The sequence below is a fragment of the Jaculus jaculus genome, chromosome 5 (assembly GCF_020740685.1).
Source record: "Jaculus jaculus isolate mJacJac1 chromosome 5, mJacJac1.mat.Y.cur, whole genome shotgun sequence".
In the NCBI taxonomy this organism is placed as follows: Eukaryota; Metazoa; Chordata; class Mammalia; order Rodentia; family Dipodidae; genus Jaculus; species Jaculus jaculus.
The window spans coordinates 84119425-84136546 of NC_059106.1; the positions used below are offsets into that span (position 1 = coordinate 84119425).

A 17122-nucleotide genomic window follows, 5' to 3' on the forward strand; every position below is an offset into this window, starting at 1 on the left:
TCGGGAGGTAGGGGTAGGAGGATCACTGTAAGTTTGAGGCCTCCCTGGGACTACATATTGAATTCTAGGTCAGCCTGGACTAGAATGAGAGCCTACCTCAAAAAACAAAAACAAAACAAAACGTCTTCTCTCCAGAAAAGCATCCAGATATGGAATTTCACATACAACCTACTCCATAAGGGCCACAGAGACACCCTTGCTCCTATGACTGTCTGCAGGCCCAATGATGCCTGCCTAGTATTCTCCCACGAAGTAACATCCCTCAGCCCCTGAAACGGCCATACTGTTGTCTCAGTCACTTCCTTTCCACTTGCGGTAAATTTACTGTTCTCCATTTTCTCACCCAGGCTCAAGTATTCCTTTTTGGTCTTTCCTGTTTCATTTCTGGGGACAGTTACTTGACAATCAAGACAGGAACTAATCTGATGTTTAAACAGTAGGCAAGGGATGTGGAATTGCTGCGTGGAGCTCAGCCCCAAGTACAGTGAGGCTCAAGTTGGCTGGCACCAGGGCAGAGCCTGGCAAAATATCTTGGAGTTTCAAATTTAGGCACCCCTCTGGTGACCAGATGCTTCTATACGGAAGATAAACTTGGGAAGACAGTAGGAAAAACTCATCCATATAGATGATTTCTTCATTCTCACACCTACTCCACTCCCCACAAAATCACAACCACAAAGCACACCCCAGAGGTTCTCTCCTTTTTTAATCAATGACCACCTTATCCAGCTTTGGAAATCTGGACAAAGAAAGAGGAGATTGAGAGGAGGCCTGGTCCAGTGTCTAAGGGTCTCTGAGTGAATCTGTCAGCACATGGGCCCCAGATGGACCTGCCCAATGGTTGGGAACAGCAGTTTCCTGAGTAAGAGCTATCCCCACTCTCGGGCAGCATCCCAGCCCAGAAAGGTATGAAGGCCCTCCGGACAGTCAATAAATAGGTTAGATCCTGAGCCAGGCCTGGGAGGATGGGGTGTATAAAGGACAAGATCAGCTGCTCAGGGATCCCAACGAGTCCCAGGTACTCTCTTGCCTTCTTCCAACAAGGAAGTAAATAAATAGACTTTGAACTCAGGAACAGGGGTGTTGGAACAGGGGGATCCTTCCCCTTAGAGTTAGTAATTAAGTCCCATGTTAAAAACAAACCAGCCCTAACCCCTACCAGCATCTACAAAATCCTATAGGATGGGGTGATGGGCTAGCCTGCCTGGGGGTACACAGTACCCAGCCCTTCAGGGTCCTGGAAGAGGCTTCATGTCTGTTCAGCAGCCCCTGGGGCTCCCTCTTCCTTTGGGGGTGGCTCCAGGAAAATTGGAGTGACTGATGGTGGCTTCTTCACTCTGAAATATTTAACAGGAGAATTTTACATAGAGAAAAGGTGACAGCTATATGCCTCAATCCCCCTAGGGCAGAAAAGGATGACTCACGAGTAAGGAGAGGCTGGGAACCCCACCACCAGAAAGTGGTTTTTCTTCCGAAATATTCTCCACAGGCCCCGGTGGTTACCTCGAACATCCAGGTCCCAAATATGGAGGCACTGGCAGGAATGAGGTAGGGAAGAAAGATGTCAGAGAGCTGTGGGGATGGGCCACTGAGAGCCTACTTCAATCTACAAAAGGCAGTGTCTTTTGAAACATGGATTTAGACAAAGGGGTTGGAAGAAGGGTTCTGGATGCATGATGAGAAAGGTTAAAGACTCCCAGCTTGTAGTGGCACTGCATGTTTTCTGGGGGTCAGGGATGGACAGGGCTCCTGGAAGAGGCATGGCACTGGGACACCTTAGCAAGCTGGGTCCAGGTGGTGAAGTCATCGTCTTTCTCCATTCGGATGAAGGCCACATAGGTATGACCCTCCGTGTCTGGCAGGAATGAGTCTTCACAAGGGTTCTTGCTGTGGTCCAAAACCTTGGCCTCACTGGAGTGGGGAGTAAGAAATTAGGGCAAGATACTTCATAGGTATGTCACGAGGGGCCCTGGGCTTGGTTAAAAGCTCTGATAGTGCCACACTGAAATCCTAATAATGTTTGAACTAGGGACCCTAGTTGTTATTTTGCATAAAACTCCACAAGTTATGGAGCTAAGAATGCCAGTATTTGATTCATTGCTCTCTGCCAGGAATCCCAATTGCCCTAGGCCATACCTGAGTAGCCTGTGAATTTCCACTTCATACGCTTCTTTCTTCAGACTGCAGGGGAGGGAGAGATGGTAGGTAGTAAGGAGCCAAAGGGAAAGGACTATCAAGGACTGGTCCTCAAGTCTTCTAGAATTCTCCCCCTGGCCCTGCTACCAGCCCCTACCTGTCCACATTCCTGAGCTGGACACCTGGAACCGTGTTGAACTTGTGCTTCTTGAAGTAGGCCTCCTGGAGCGGGTGTGAAGATGAAAATCAGGACCTGACCAGGTCTGACCCTCAATTGCTCACAGACCTGCCACATATCTACAAGACCCACAAGTGGAGTCTTGAGCCATGAAAGGGTCCTGTAGTTTCCTCATCTTCTTTGTAAGATGTTACTCACTTGAATTTGAGCTTTACCATTGCTGGAGAGCGCATGCTCACAACAGCTCATGCTACTGATCCATGAGCTAGTCCCTGTTCCTACTGGCTTTCCCTAGGCCTGTTCTAGAGTCTTAGAAGGAAAAAAGGAAGAAGCAGGAGGACCAGAAGTTCACAGTCAGCCTCAGCTTGGGCTACAAGAGACCCAAAACACAATCAAACAAAGAAGGAATTAGCCCTTCTTTACTCAACCAGACAAATGGGCTGAGAGGGAGGAAACTGCTGACTTGGGTGCTGAGAGTGACCTGGGAAAACTTCTCTGGGAAGTGAATGGAACTCTTGTGTGAGCTACATCTGAAGGGCTAGAGAGATGGCTCAGTGGTTAAGGTGCTTGCCTGATCTATCTCTGGGGCTTTCCTAGCTTCTAGGAGGTTGGAAATGGAATCCATTCTTTTCCCTGGGATGTGTCATGTGCACCCTTGCTTTAACAGGGGACGGAACCTCTCCATATAAACAGGTGGACAGCACAGGCCTGAGAAGTTTCTTCTCATCTCAGGATGAGGTATGGGCCCCACCACTTCCAAGGACAGGAGAGGGGAAAATTTTTAGGGCTGTACCAATGCTTAGAGGCAGAAATACCCTTCCATATCTAGTCTAGTAATAATAATAATAATAACAACAACAACAACAACAACAACAATAACAACAACAACAACAGGGCTGGAGAGATGGTTCAGTAGTTATAGGTGCTTGCTTGCTTGTAAAGCCTGACAGCCTGGGATTCAACTCTCCAGTACCCATGTAAAGGCAGATGTACAAAGTGGCACATGCATCTGTAGTTTGTTTACGGTGGCAGGAGGTCCTGGCATACCCATATTCATTTTTCCTGTATCTGTCAAATAAATAATTTTTTTAGTTTTTCTTTGATGTGTGGTCTCACTGTAGCCCAGGATGGTCTTGAATACACAGCAATCCTAACTCAGCCACCCAAGTGCTAGGATTAAAGGAATACACTCACCACACCCAGCTAAATAAATATTTTTAAAAATATTTTATTTAGTTTTAAATATTCTTATTTGAGAGAAAAAGAGACAGAAAGAGAGGACATATGGCAGTACCAGGGCCTCTGCTGCTGCAAAGGAACTCCAGACACACGTGCCATTTTGTGCATCTAGCTTTATATGGGCACTGGGAAATTTAAACCTGTAACAGCAGACTTTGCAAACAAGTAAGTGCCTTTAATGGATGAGACATCTCTCCAGGTCATTTTTTTTAAGAATAGTAATGATAACAATACCAGTTACCCTTACCCTTGTATAATGCTATAATTCTATGAAGTAGATAATACTTTGGGGGTTTTGTTGATTTTTTTATTGCTTTTTTTTGGGGGGGTTATATGTTTATTTATTTATCACGGGGGGGGGGGTCAAGGTAGGGTTTCAGTCTAGCCCAGGCTCACCTGGAATTCACTACAGTCTTAGGTTGGCCTTGAACTCATGGTGATCCTCCTACCTCTGCCTCCTAAGTGCAGGGCTTAAAGGCATATGCCACCACACCCAGTTTATTTTTTTTTTTTTATTTTTTTTTGGTTTTTCGAGGTAGGGTCTCACTCTAGTCCAGGCTGACCTGGAATTAACTCTGTAGTCTCAGGGTGGCCTTGAACTCACGGCGATCCTCCTACCTCTGCCTCCCGAGTGCTGGGATTAAAGGCGTGCGCCACCACGCCCGGCCCAGTTTATTTTTTGAGGCAGGGTCTCGCTCCAGCCCAAGCTGACCTGGAACTCACTCTGTAGGCCCAGACTGGCCTCAACCTCATGATGATCCTCCTACCTAAACTCCTGAGTGCTGGGATTAAAGGCATGTGCCACCATGCCCAGCCTGTTATAGAGCATTTTTTTTTATCCTCATCTTATAGATAAAAGATGGAGAAAAAACAGTATGGTAATTTTTCCAGAATGACATTGTTGGTAAGTGACAGGAGCCTGACACTACCATATCCTTAGCCACTGAGTCACACTATGTCCCATTCCTTTTTGTACCACTCACATGAAAGTAGCCATTCATGTTGAGGCCCACAATGCCAAAGTGGTAGGATCGGGAAACATCAGGGATGATGCACTCTCGGCCCCGGCGCTGTTCAGGCATGCGCATCCACATGTCCCAGTCCCAGAGCTAGGAGCACAGAACATTATGAAGGCTATCAGTTTGGAGCTGGTAAGGAGTTCCAGCTCATTCACGATACTCTGCTGGTTACCTTTTCTGGTGTGGGCCACTTGGGCTCAAGCTCCTCCTTGTACAAGGATTTTCTGAGCACCCAACCTAGTCCAGGCATGGTCTCCACCCGATACAGAAGTGCTGGATCCTCAGCTGTGTGTTCATATCCCTGGGGAAAGAACCATTGAGGGAGGAATAAGCACCATCTTTTATAAACTCACATGTTAACTAACCCCCAGCCACCTCACCTACCTGGTCATTCCAGGCCGAGATGCAGTACAGGCTGTCATCCTCCTCCAGCAGGTGGATGGACTGGCTTAGAAAACTTAGAAAGCCAGAGTTTAAGAGTTCAGAGAGACAGAGAGACATAAGGGCAAACCCAACCTCCATTTATTCTTGTTTGCTTGTTGTTTTTTTTTTTTTTTTTTTGAGGTTGGGTCTCACTTTAGCCCAGGCTGACCTGGAAGTCACTCTAGATTTAGGCTGGCTTCAAACTCACCTCTGCCTCTCAAGTGCTGGGTGGGATTAAAGAAATGCACCACTACGCCTGGCTCTCCATTCCTTCTACTTTATATACAAACCCCAGCACCTGCCCTCCTCCCTTTGTTCAGGATTTTCTCTCACTTTTGAGCTCATTTCCTCCAGAAAGCTCTCTAAGACACCTAACACCTTCTTCCCTGGAGAACCATGTGGTTTTTACGCACTTCAATGGTGGGCCCCACTTTCCTCACCTAAAAAAATCCACAGCGATGTCCAGATCCTCCTCCAGAACCACAGCAAACTTGGCTTCCTACAAAGGGAGGAGGGGATATGATGGTCCCAAGGTCTCTCTCATCCCATGGCCTCTTCTCTCCTATCCCAACCATCCAGCACTACTTCCCCCCACTTTCGAGATCAGGAGGGCAAAGTCAGGGGAAAAAGCTTGCTACACAACAGGACAAGACTTTCGGCCCATATCCTCGGTACTCACCGGAAACAAGTTGAAAGTGGCAGTGAGGCTGGCCTTGTAGTGCTGGGTGGGGAGTGGGAGTTGGGCAAGTAAGATTTGGGGTAAGGATGGGGACAAGGTATCTGCCCCTTCCATCCTTGCCTGGGAGTACCTGAGACACGCGGGCATTCTTGATGCTGATGGGAGTATGCTGGATGCCCCTAAGACCAAACAGCGCCACCACATCCATTGGTTCCTGGGGGCATGGCAACTGGTCATCACGTGTAGCTACTTTTTGCCTGTCCACCTCTATAAGCCCCAACATGCCAAGCTCCTCACACTGCACAGCCCTCACCAGTTCTCAATCACTGGGGCTTAGAGCTCTGCTCTGCCCACACTTCCCTAACCCCCCACTAAGCCCTGCTCACCTCATAGTAGCCATCAATGAAAACTGTTATCATCTGTGGAGACACTCCTTGGGCTGACAGCAGAGAGCGCAGCATCCTGGGGAGTCCAAGGAAGGGTTAGGACTTTGGGCTCCCAAGTCCCGGCTCCCTGTGTTTATAAATAGGCCCATATTCACCATATTCACCCACACAGAATGGGTCTAGAATCTGCCACCTTTCTGCCTACCTCAAGATTTCCTTCTGCAGAAAGATGAGCTAAGCACCCCCCCACACACACACACTTGCTAAGCACCAGCCTGTTCAGTCCACTCCCAGGCTCACCTGTATAGGTAATTGGGTCGGTTTCCTGCAATGACAGCCACGGGCACATTGAGAACCTTATTGTCTGGGAGCTGTGTGAGAAACAGCTTTTAGCTCTTGCCTTATTCCCCCTTCCAACTGGAATCCCCACCTAGGGAAGAATTCTCAGTGCAGTAGGGGGACTCAAGAGCAGCCATGGAAGAGGCCGAGGGTCCTTCCTGATCCTGGCCTCTCGACACACTTAGCTCAAGTCTAATTCCAGGCCACGTTTACACAGCCTGCCCCACCACAACCTTGTCTTTCAGAGTTCAACATCCTCAGCTCCTGGTTCCCTCCCAGGCTGGGGTAGAGAAAGCCTAATTTGGTCTGTTTCTAAGGCCCCTTGCTAAGCTGAGAAAATCAAAACTCACTGCCTAAGGCGCCACTCACTGGGTCAGGGCTGAACTCGATGGGTGTGGGGTCCTTGCAGCTGCACACACTCCCATAGCCCTCCACTTTGCTGCAGAAGCGCCGCCGGCGGCGGTTCAGCTCCGTGTCTGCCCAGTGGCACTCGGCCTCTGAGGGAAGGATGAGGTTGACGAAGGCACCACTCCAGCGTGGGGAGAGCACCACGTACCCAATCAAGGGAAGAAAGCTCCATCAAGAGGTCCAACTGCCCAGACCCTGCCCTAAACCAAGCCCCCAATAGCCCCACCTTCAGCTGAGCTCAGTGGCACATCTGTCTTCAGCAGGACTGGATCTCCCCAAGAGGAGAGGGCAGGAGACTTAGAATGTTTCTCCCCAAGAACAGGACCTGGAGGGAGGCAGGAAGAAGGGCAAATGACAGCCTCGATCCTAGTGTGGGGGCTTCTTCCCAGCTCTCTACCTACTCTAGCCCAACTTACCGCCACTGGCTCCTGCATGCTCCCATGCCATCCCATTTTACCTCCTGGGGGTTCTGCCCCTTCCTTGGAACTACAGGGTGGACAGCCTTTGATGCCCATACCTCCTTTTCGTCCCACAAAGGCCCAGGTATCTCTCCAGCCAAGGGCAGGGCCTGCCTGGCTGCCCAGGCTTCTCAGAAGAGCCTTGGCTGTATCTTTGAGGTGGAAGGAGCCTTCATCCTAGGGAATCAGGGAAGACAATCAGCCTGACTTGTGTAATTCCAGGAGATCTGGCCTCATGGAGAAACATCCATGTCTTAAGCACCATGTATAAAATCTTTTACTTAAATTGGCTCATTAACTGACCACCATAATACTCTTCGGTCTTTTTCAGATATTAAAAAAATTAATTAATAAAACCCTAGGCTGGGCATGGTGGCACATGTCTTTAATCCCAGCACTCGGGAGGCAGAGGTAGGAGGATCAGCTTGAGTTCTTGGGCTAGAGTGATACCCTACCTCAAAAATCCAAAAAAAGTAAAAACAGGGGCTGGAGAGATGGCTTAGTGGTTAAGGCACTTGCCTGCACAATCAAAGGACATAGGTTCGATTCTCCAATACCCACATAATCCAGAGCAAAGATGTTGCATGCATCTGGAGTTCGTTTGCAGTGGCTGGAAGTCCTGGAGCCCATTTTCTCTCTTTCTCTCTCTCTGCCTCTTTCCCTCTCTCAAATAAATAAAGAAAAATAAAATACTTTTTTTTAAAAAAGTAAAAACAAAAAATAAAACAAAACAAAAACCCTGAAGCTGGAAGTGATGGTGCACACCTATAATCCTGGTGCTAGGGAAGCTGAAGCAGGTCGACTGTCATGAGTTCTAGGCCAGCATGGCCTACATAGTGAGTTCAGACCAGCCTGGGCTACACAGTGAGACCCTGTCTCAAAACAAAACAAAAAACAGAACAAGAGAGATGGCTCAGCGGTTAAGGCACTTGCCTGTGAAAGCCTAAGAATTCATGTTCAAATCTCTAGGTTCCCCAGAAGCCAGATGCAGTGACACAAGTGCACAATGTCGCACACGCACATAAAGGGACACATGCATCTGGAGTTTGTTCCCAGCGGCTGATGGCCCAGGAGCACCCATTCTCTCTCTCTGCCTCTTTCTCTCTCAAAAACAAAACAAAACAGCTGGAAATGTGGTGATGCATGCCTTTAATCCCAGCACTTGGGAAGCAGAGAAAGGAGGATTGTTGTGAGTTTGGGGCTAGACTGAGACTACATAGTGAATTCCAGGTCAGCCTGGGCTAGAGTGAGATCCTACCTTGAAAAGACAAACAAACAAACAAAAAAGTAAAAAAGCAAAACACGGGCTGGAGAGGTGGCTTAGCCATTAAAGCATTTGCCTGTAAAGCCAAAAGACCCAGGTTCAACTCCCCAGGACTCATGGAAGCCAGATGTACAAGGGGACACATGCCTCTGGAGTTTGTTTGTAGTGGCTGTAGGCCCTGAGTGCCCATTCTCTACCTGCCTCTTTCTCTTTCTCTCTCACATAAATAAATAAACGAAAAAGCAAAATAGGAGGCCAGGCATAGTGGTGCACACCTTTAATCTCAGCACTTGTGAGGGAGAGGTAGGAGGACTGCTGATTGAGACCATCCTGAGACTACATAGTGAATTCCAGGTCAGCCTGAGCTATAGTGAGACCCTACCTTGTAAAAGAAAAAAAAGAGCAAAAATCAAAACTGGACTGGAGAGATGGCTTAAAGGTTAAGGCGCTTGCCTGCAAAGCCTAAGGACCCAGGCTCAATCACCCAGTCCCCACATAAGCCCGATGCACAAGGTGGCACATGCGTCTGGAGTTCGTTTGCAATGACTAGAGGCCCTGGTGTGCCCATTCTCTCTCTGTCTCTTTCTTTCTCTCTAATTAATAAAATCAAATATTAGAAAGAAAGGCAAAATAACAAAAGTGAAGGTTTAGAAAGTCTAGAGACTCATCCAAAGTCACCCAAATAGTAACTCCATACTATGATCCACAAGATTGGCACCTGTGTCTTTCCCCACCGCTCTCCTCTCTTCTTGTTCTGCGCCACTGGCATCTTTGGTGTTCCTCAAACATGCCTGGTATTTCTCCATTTCATGGCCTTTGCACCGGTCACGCTCTATGGTTCTACCTAGAATGTTCTTCCTCCAGACATTCACCTGGTCCACTCCTCTCTTCCTCCAGTCCTCTGTTCACATGCCATCTCCTGACAGAGGCCCTCCCTTTCTGAGATGCAGCCCTACCATTAGGGCTCTTCACTTTATCCTCCCTTTCATGTGTCATTTCCTGACATCATAGACTTACCTAATTTTTGTTAATATTGCCCAGCTTGTGTTTCACAGGAGTAGGGATTCTATCCTGCTTCCTAGTGTGTCTACAGTGCCCAGTGCAGTGCCTGGCACATAGCTGGTGCTCAGTAACTGATGAACTGATAAAATGTTAAAGCTAGGGCTTGAACCTTACTCACTTCTTTTTTTTTTTTTTTTTTTTTTTCTTTTTAAGATAGGGTGTCAGTGTAAGCCAGGCTGAGCTGGAATTCACTATGTAGACTCAGGGTGGCCTTGAACACATGGTGATCCTCCTACCTCTGCCTCCCAACTGCTGGGATTAAAGGTGTGTGCCACCACCGCCCAGCCGCCAAGTCACCTTTTTGCAGAGGCTTTTCCTTCTATGTTTATGTCATGGGCATACACCCCAGGGCCGTGAGTGAAATCAGAGCTGGGGGAGGGGGCATACAGAAAGAGGCACAGGCAGACAGACTAACCTTGACAGTGCAGATGAGCACACGGCCAGGCGCCACCATGTTGAGGAACAGCACCATGGCCTCATCCTCGTGAGGAGAGTACGTGTCAAACACACGTTTTGCCATCACATGGCCCTGGCAGGGATCAAACCTCCCATGAGTTAGTGTCACCATCAAGGAGAGTCCAGCTACAGACCACTGGATCCTCCTCTCAGTGGGGGCTGAAGAGATGGCTCAACAGTTAAAGGCATTTGCTTGCAAAAACTGATAGCCTGGGTTTGATTCCCCAGTACCCACATAAAGCCAAATGCACTAGGTCCATTCTCATCCCCTCTCCCCCATACCATTTGCAAATTAAATAAATAAATAAATAAATAACAGCAGCAGCTTACGGTGGCCTGGTTGAGTACGATGACGTGGATGCCCCGGCCCTGCTCCCGGGCCTCATCCTCGAGCACCTACAGAGGCAGAAACAAAGACTCTCTTCATGCTGGCACTTAGAATGCCTGACTTGTGGGCACAAAACCTCGCCTGCTCAAACTGCCATTGTTCACAGTTCTACCTCACCCTGAAGGCTGACTCTTCCAGGAAGCCCCTGCAGCACCCTCATCAGAGGAGACCCTATTTTTCTACAACCAACCTCTGAACACTTTCATGGTACCTTGAGCCCTGAACTGTCTCAGCTTCACCCTGTTGATCCCACAATTTTCATCACTTTGAAGTCCTCCAAGCAGGGCAAATCTCATGACCTTCAGGACCCCAGTGCCCAGCCCAAGGCTGAGGCCAAAGAAGAAACCAGGGAATGGTTACAATGAATAAATCAGTAACTTAACTGCCTGCTGGTGCTAATGATCACTTCTGAGATCTCACCACATAAGACATAGCATGTACTTTTCACTTAATCCTAACAAGTCAAAATCATTACTGCTACACTATATAAATGGGGAACTGAAGGCTCCAAAGTCACACAGTCCAAAAGGGCAGACTGCAGTTTCCACTCGGGCAGTGGACCCAGTCAGTGTATCGTGCCCTGAGTAGACCACACCAGGTGCCAGCCCACTCACCGTGGTGCCATCCACTGCCACATATACTTTGCTGCGGCTTGAGTACACCTCCACATCCAAGACCCTCCGGGGACTGCTGCCTCTGCGCCGTGGGGACTCCAAACGGCCCAGGGCCTCATCTGGGGGTGAGAAGTTGCAACAGGCATAGATATAGTCTCCCCAGCAGACTCTCCCCTCCTGCTCTGAAGTTCTAGGCCTCTCCCTGCCCTATCCTCAGCATGGGCTTCACCATAATCTTGCTCTGGCTCTGAGTCTTCATTGGCTTCACTGATTGCTCGACGAGTATCCAGGATCAACTTGATGTTGACAATGACAGTCACCAGCAGGAAAAGGACAGCCCCTGTCTGAGGGAGAGGTGGGTAAGACTGAGGCATACCTACTCCACATTATGGAGGGTCTTTCTGAAAGGACAGCCCTGGGGGCTGGGAGGGCAGTCAGTAGTTAAAGACTGGCTTGAGCAGTCTTGGCCCAAGAGCAGAGAAGACACATGGAAAGAGCCTGCGAGCCCTCTCTTCTTCTGTCTGGCCCTCAACCAAGTGACCATTTTCCCTAGGGAACCTCCAGTCCCCTTCCATTATGCCCTCCCCTACCCACAGCTCTTGGATTCTTCCATTTGAGTCCTGTATTTCCTTGGTCTTCTCCATAGTTAGCTCTTAGAGATGGAGCCCAGGCCCTGAGAACCATGCTGGAGGTCATAAGATCTTGGAAACTAGCCCTTGCTACTTGACAGGTATATGCCATGGGGAAAGATTTCACCAGTTTACAGATTTCTGTTGGAAGCCTTTGAGGTTAAATTTAGGTTCTGATTCCAGAAGTCTGGGTCTGTGTCACTACCTGGAAGGGACATGAGAGGTTTCCCTTCTGGAACTTGCTACCCCGTTCTGTTTAGAAATGGTCAAGGTGAGGCCCAATGTGCACGGGCTAGGTTAGGGTAAGAGTACGAGGAGCTCCCTAGGACGTTTGGGACATCTGTTTACCTGACAGAATCTCCGCAGGGCTCGCTGGTTTGTCAGTTTATACTTCCAGGTAAGATACCAGCTCCGCTTCTTCCTAGCCCCGAAGGGCTTGATTAGGGGACTGGGCTTCCAGTCGTCCATACTGGATTAGGGAGTCACCGCTGTCCTGGCCAATCCATGACTTCAGGAATCTGAGGGGGCCGTAGGGTCACATAGAGTAAGGTGCTTCTCCCAAAGTCTGATGCTTTCTGGAAATGAGGATCTCCTGGCATTCTCTTTGCAAACTGCTGCACTGTGTGACCCAGGGAAACTGGCTCAACTTCTCTGAGCCACGCCAGAAAACCTTCAGAGGGGCTGAATCACCTGAAAATTCCCTGGGGCTGGGGGGTAACTCTCTGAAATAGTGATGCTCAGGGCCTCAGCGCTGGAGGCTTAATAATCTGCTTTCAAGAGTCATCGGTCCCTAAAAGGACTTAGCCCCAGTCCTTTCCAGTCCAGGGGTGGGCCAGTAACAGCGACTTCCCCCACCTTAATCCTCCACCCTCACCCCATCCTATCTGGCTCAGCTCTTCTCCCAGAGCGCGGGGACGCCCAAAGGTTCGGTAGACCTGCCCGGGCCGCGCCACCCCTCCACGACCCGCGCCCAGAAAGGCACTCACGGCTCAGGGGCGCCGGGCCCCCACTCGGGCCCCGCTCGGGCCCGCACAGCTCGGCCCCGCGCGCCGCGGCCTCCGCCTCCTCCATGCCGCTCGCGGCCCCGCCCCGGCCCGGCCGGCCCGCCCCCCCGCTTCCGCCGCCGCCGCCGCGGGGTGAGAGGGCGGCGGGCGGCGCTTAGGACGGCGGCGGCGGGGAGTCTGCAGAAAGCCGTCCGGGAGCGTCCGTCCACTGGACTTCCGTGCAGCTCCGGAGCTCCCGGCACCGCCGCCGAGGACATAACGGGTCCCGGGCCCTTGCACCAGATCTCTGGGCATCCCAGGGTCAGAGGGGCTACAGGCGTCCCTCACAGTTCCCCAGTCCCTTCCAGACCAGGCTGTTTCCCAGGCCTAGGACATGCACAGCTTTTTCTCGTGAAGGGAGGTTAAATATTAGGTTCTGTTGTTCTGAGCAGTATGTTAACCCATTTCCACAACAGTGCATGAGGCATGAGCTATTATTGCCATCCCAATCTTAAAATGAGGTCCAAGGGCCCAAGCTTGCACAGGCTGGGATTTTGATGCAAGTCCGCAATCCCAGCGCTCAGACATAGAGGCAGAAGAATCACTGGCCTCCTGATGGCCAGTCTGGCTTTATAGCGAGACAACGTCTCAGGCTGGGGATGTAGCTCAGTTGTTGACTGCTTGGCCTAGCATCCACAAAGACATGGGTTTGATCCCCACAGCACATAAAACCAAATGTGGTGGTGCATATCTATCGAACAAGCACCTGGGAAGTGGACGCACAGAAATTCAAAGTCGTCCTCCGCTAAATATCAGTTTTTTACCAGCCAGCACTATATCTACACGCTATCTCAAAAACAAAAGACATTGTCTCAAAGTATGGTGTGGTGGCTTAATCCCAGCTGCACTCAGGAGGTTGAAGCCAGTGTATTGCCAAGAGCTCCAGGCTAGCTAGGGCTACCTAGTGAGACCTGGTCTCAGCCAGATGCACATGGTGGTGCATGCGTGAGGAGTTCATTTGCAGTGGCTAGAGGCCCTAGTGTGCCCTTTCTCTCTCCGTCTCTCTCCCTCCCTCTCAAATAAATAAATAATAAATAAGTAATAAATAAATAAAAAGAAAAAAAGGAAATGTCCAATGAGTTTGTCCCTGACTCCCGTCTGTCCTTAAGTTTACTCTGCATAGAAGCTCTTAACCCAGTCATGATCTCCAGTACCAGCTAGATTCTGTAAGTCATATCTGCAGCTCTTCATTTGTAAGCAGAGAGAGGGAGAGAGAGGGAGAGAGAGGGAGAAAGAGAATGAAAATGGGTGTTCCAGGGCCTTCCACCACTGCAAATAAACTCCAGATGCATGCACCACTTTGTGCATCTGGCTTTATGTGGGTCCTGGGAAACTGAACCTGGGTGGACAGGCTTTACAGCCTTAACTGCTGAACCATCTCCAGCCCATACATTTGCAGTTCTAATCTCTCTCCTGATCTCAGGCTATCCTGTGTTTACAGGCCCTCAATTCTAGAGTTATAGGAATCATCTCCTGCTGCTCCCAGATCCCTTTTGGACTCCCTTCCTTGGTAGATTGCACCAGGCCAATCAGCTGAGAGTGACTCTTGACTTCTAGTCTCTCTGGGGTGATCAGTCCAGGGTTGTATGATCATCAGAATACCATACACAAGCTGGGTGTGGTGGCACACGCCTTTAATGCCAGCACTGAGGCAGAGGTAAGAGGATCACCATGAGTTTGAAGTCATCCTGGGACTACATAGTGAATTCCAGGACAGCCTGACCTAGAGTGGAACCCTGCCTCGAAAAACCAACCAAACAAACAAAAACCCCATACACAGTGGTTAGCACACAGCAGGGTCTTCATGATGGTTGTTGAAATCATACTTCCATTTTAATAATTTTTAAAAATTTTTTTTATTTTTATGTATTTATTGAGAGCAACAGACAGACAGACAAAGAGGCAGAGAGAGAGAGAGAGAGAGAGAATGGGCGTGCCAGGGCCTGTAGCCACTGCAAACAAACTCCAACCCGTTCACCCCCCTTGTGCATCTGGCTAACATGGGTCCTGGGGAATCGAGCCTCAAACTCCTGGATCCTTAGGCTTCATAGGCAAGTGCTTAACCACTAAGCCATCTCTCCAGCTCTTTTTAAATAATTTTATTCTTATTTATTTGAGAGAGGGAGAATGGGCACACCAGGGCACCTTTTGTAACTGGCTTATGTGGGTCCTGGAGAATTGAACCTGAATCCTTTGGCTTTGCAGGCAAGTGCTTTAACTGCTAGACCATCTATGGTAGTTTGAATAAATGGTCCCAATATATTCAGTGTTTCATTAGTTTGTAGTTTGCATCTGCAGCCATTTGGCTGGAGGTGGCGTCACTGGGTGGATCTTAAGGTGTGGTGGTGGGCTTAAGATTTCAATCTAAAGATATACAAAGTATGCCTAGGTGGAATTCCTGAAGTGTGCTGTGCTGTGTGGCTTTTGACATTTAGGCATGTGCTTTTGGTCCAGTGGAAGCAGACCAGCTTCTTCACCCATTATGGAACTTCCCCTGGATCTGTAAGCTTCAATAAATCCCTTCCTCAATAACTGTGCCTGGTCTGGAAGTTCATCTCAGCGAACCTGAAGCTGTCTGCTACACCATCTATCCAGCTCTTTTGTTTTGTTTTATTTCTCAAGGTAGAGTCTCACTGTAGTTTGGGCAGACCTGGAATTTACTATGTAGTCTCAGGGGGGCCTTGAACTCATAGCGATCCTCCTACCTCTGCCTCCCAAGTGCTAGGATTAAAGGTGTGTGCCAACTTGCCAGGCTGTTTTTTTTTTTTAAATTATTTATTTAACAGAGAAAGGGGTGGGGGAGAGAGAAAGTGAATGGGCTAGTCAGAGACTCTAGCCACTGCAAACAAACTCCAGATGCAAGCGCCACCTTGTGCATCTGGCTAACATAGGTCCTGAGGAATTGAACCTGGGTCCTTTGGCTTTGCAGGCAAACGCCTTTACCACTAAAAAAATATTTATTTGGGCTGGAGAGATGGCTTAGCAGTTAAGGCACTTGCCTGTAAAGCCAAGGGACTCATGTTTGATTCCCCAGGACCCACATAAGCTAGATGCCCAATGGGGTGCACATATCTGGCCTCATAGTCATGACAATCCATGTTTTAATTTTTTGTTTTGTTTTGTTTCTCTCGACATGGGGTCTCACTCTAGCCTAGGCTGACCTGGAATTCACTATGGAGTCTCAGGGTGGCCTCGAACTCATGGTGATCCTCTTACCTCTACCTCCTGAGTGCTGGGATTAAAGGTGTGCGCCACCACGTCCAGCCTTTAAAAAATTTTTTTTGTTGTTTATTTATTTATTTGAAAGTGACAGACGCAGAGAGAAATGGGGAGAGAGAGAGAGAGAGAGAATGGGCACGCCAGGGCCTCCAGCCACTGCAAACGAACTCCAAACACGTGCACCCCCTTGTGCATCTGGCTAACGTGGGTCCTGGGGAATGGAGCCTCAAACCAGGGTCCTTAGGCTTCACAGGCAAGCGCTCAACTGCTAAGCCATCTCTCTAGCCCATTTTTTTTTATTACTTTTTCTTATTAATAGATCCTGCCATAAATGTATTTGTAGAAACGGCGCAGGACACCTGCCATCTGCAAACAGCCAAGGGGACATGCCAGTCCATCTGTCTTTACATTGGTGGACGGAGAGCTTTACTGTGGGGCCTTGGCACCTTTGGGAGCTTGAGCTGGAGCAGAAGGTGCAGCCTGGGTGGGGCCTTAGCTGGAGCTGCAGCCTGGGCCTTGGGTTTTGTTTGGCAGAGCCTGCCACTCTTGGCGATGTAGGTACGAACATGCTTCCCAAGCTTGGGGTGGGCAATGAAGGCGAGTCACCAAGCTTGCAGCTGGGGTCCTTGGGGAGCTTGGGCTTGGACTGCTTGCTAGCCCATGTTTTAAATTTTTAAAAAAATGTATTTGCAAGGAGAGGGGAGAGAGAGGAAATAGGCATGCCAGGGCCTCCTGCCACTGCAAACAAACTCCAGATGCATGCACCACTTTGTGCATCTGGCTCTATATGGGTACTGGACCATCAAGAAAGAGAGAAAGAGGGGATGGACACAAAAATTTGCAGGCAATCACCTTAACTGCTAAGCCATTTCTTCAGCCCGCCCTTCCATGTTTATTTTATTTTATTTATTTATTTATTTTTTTTTGGAGGTAGGGTCTTACTCTAGCTTAGGCTAACCTGGAATTCACTCTGTAGTCGCAGGGTGGCCTCAAACTCACTGTGATCCTTCTACCTCTGCCTCCCAAGTGCTGAGATTAAAGTTGTGTGTCACCACACCCAGCCCTATTTTTTTTCCCCCCAAGGTAGGGTCTCTAGCTCAGGCTAACCAGGAATTCACTATGTAGTCTCAGGCTGGCCTAGACCTTAAATGCGTGTACCACCACACCTAGCTCCATGTTTAT

The 17122-nt window shown here is 49.1% G+C and overlaps 1 protein-coding gene across 1 annotated transcript; it reads right to left on the minus strand.

Moving 5' to 3' along the window:
* Positions 1–689: 689 nt before the first annotated feature.
* Positions 690–12740, minus strand: Pomgnt1 (protein O-linked mannose N-acetylglucosaminyltransferase 1 (beta 1,2-)). Its single transcript, XM_045150399.1, has 22 exons — positions 12665–12740; positions 12027–12196; positions 11279–11393; positions 11050–11168; positions 10378–10443; positions 10007–10120; positions 7325–7442; positions 7034–7132; positions 6769–6896; positions 6361–6431; positions 6061–6136; positions 5805–5888; positions 5675–5716; positions 5436–5494; positions 4957–5029; positions 4745–4873; positions 4537–4662; positions 2294–2358; positions 2137–2181; positions 1776–1911; positions 1425–1534; positions 690–1337 (listed from the first exon to the last, which is right to left on the minus strand). The coding sequence occupies exons 2-22, from the start codon at positions 12144–12146 to the stop codon at positions 1250–1252; spliced, it is 1983 nt and encodes a 660-aa protein (XP_045006334.1). The 5' UTR covers positions 12147–12196; positions 12665–12740; the 3' UTR covers positions 690–1249.
* Between the last annotated feature and the right edge of the window lie 4382 nt (positions 12741–17122).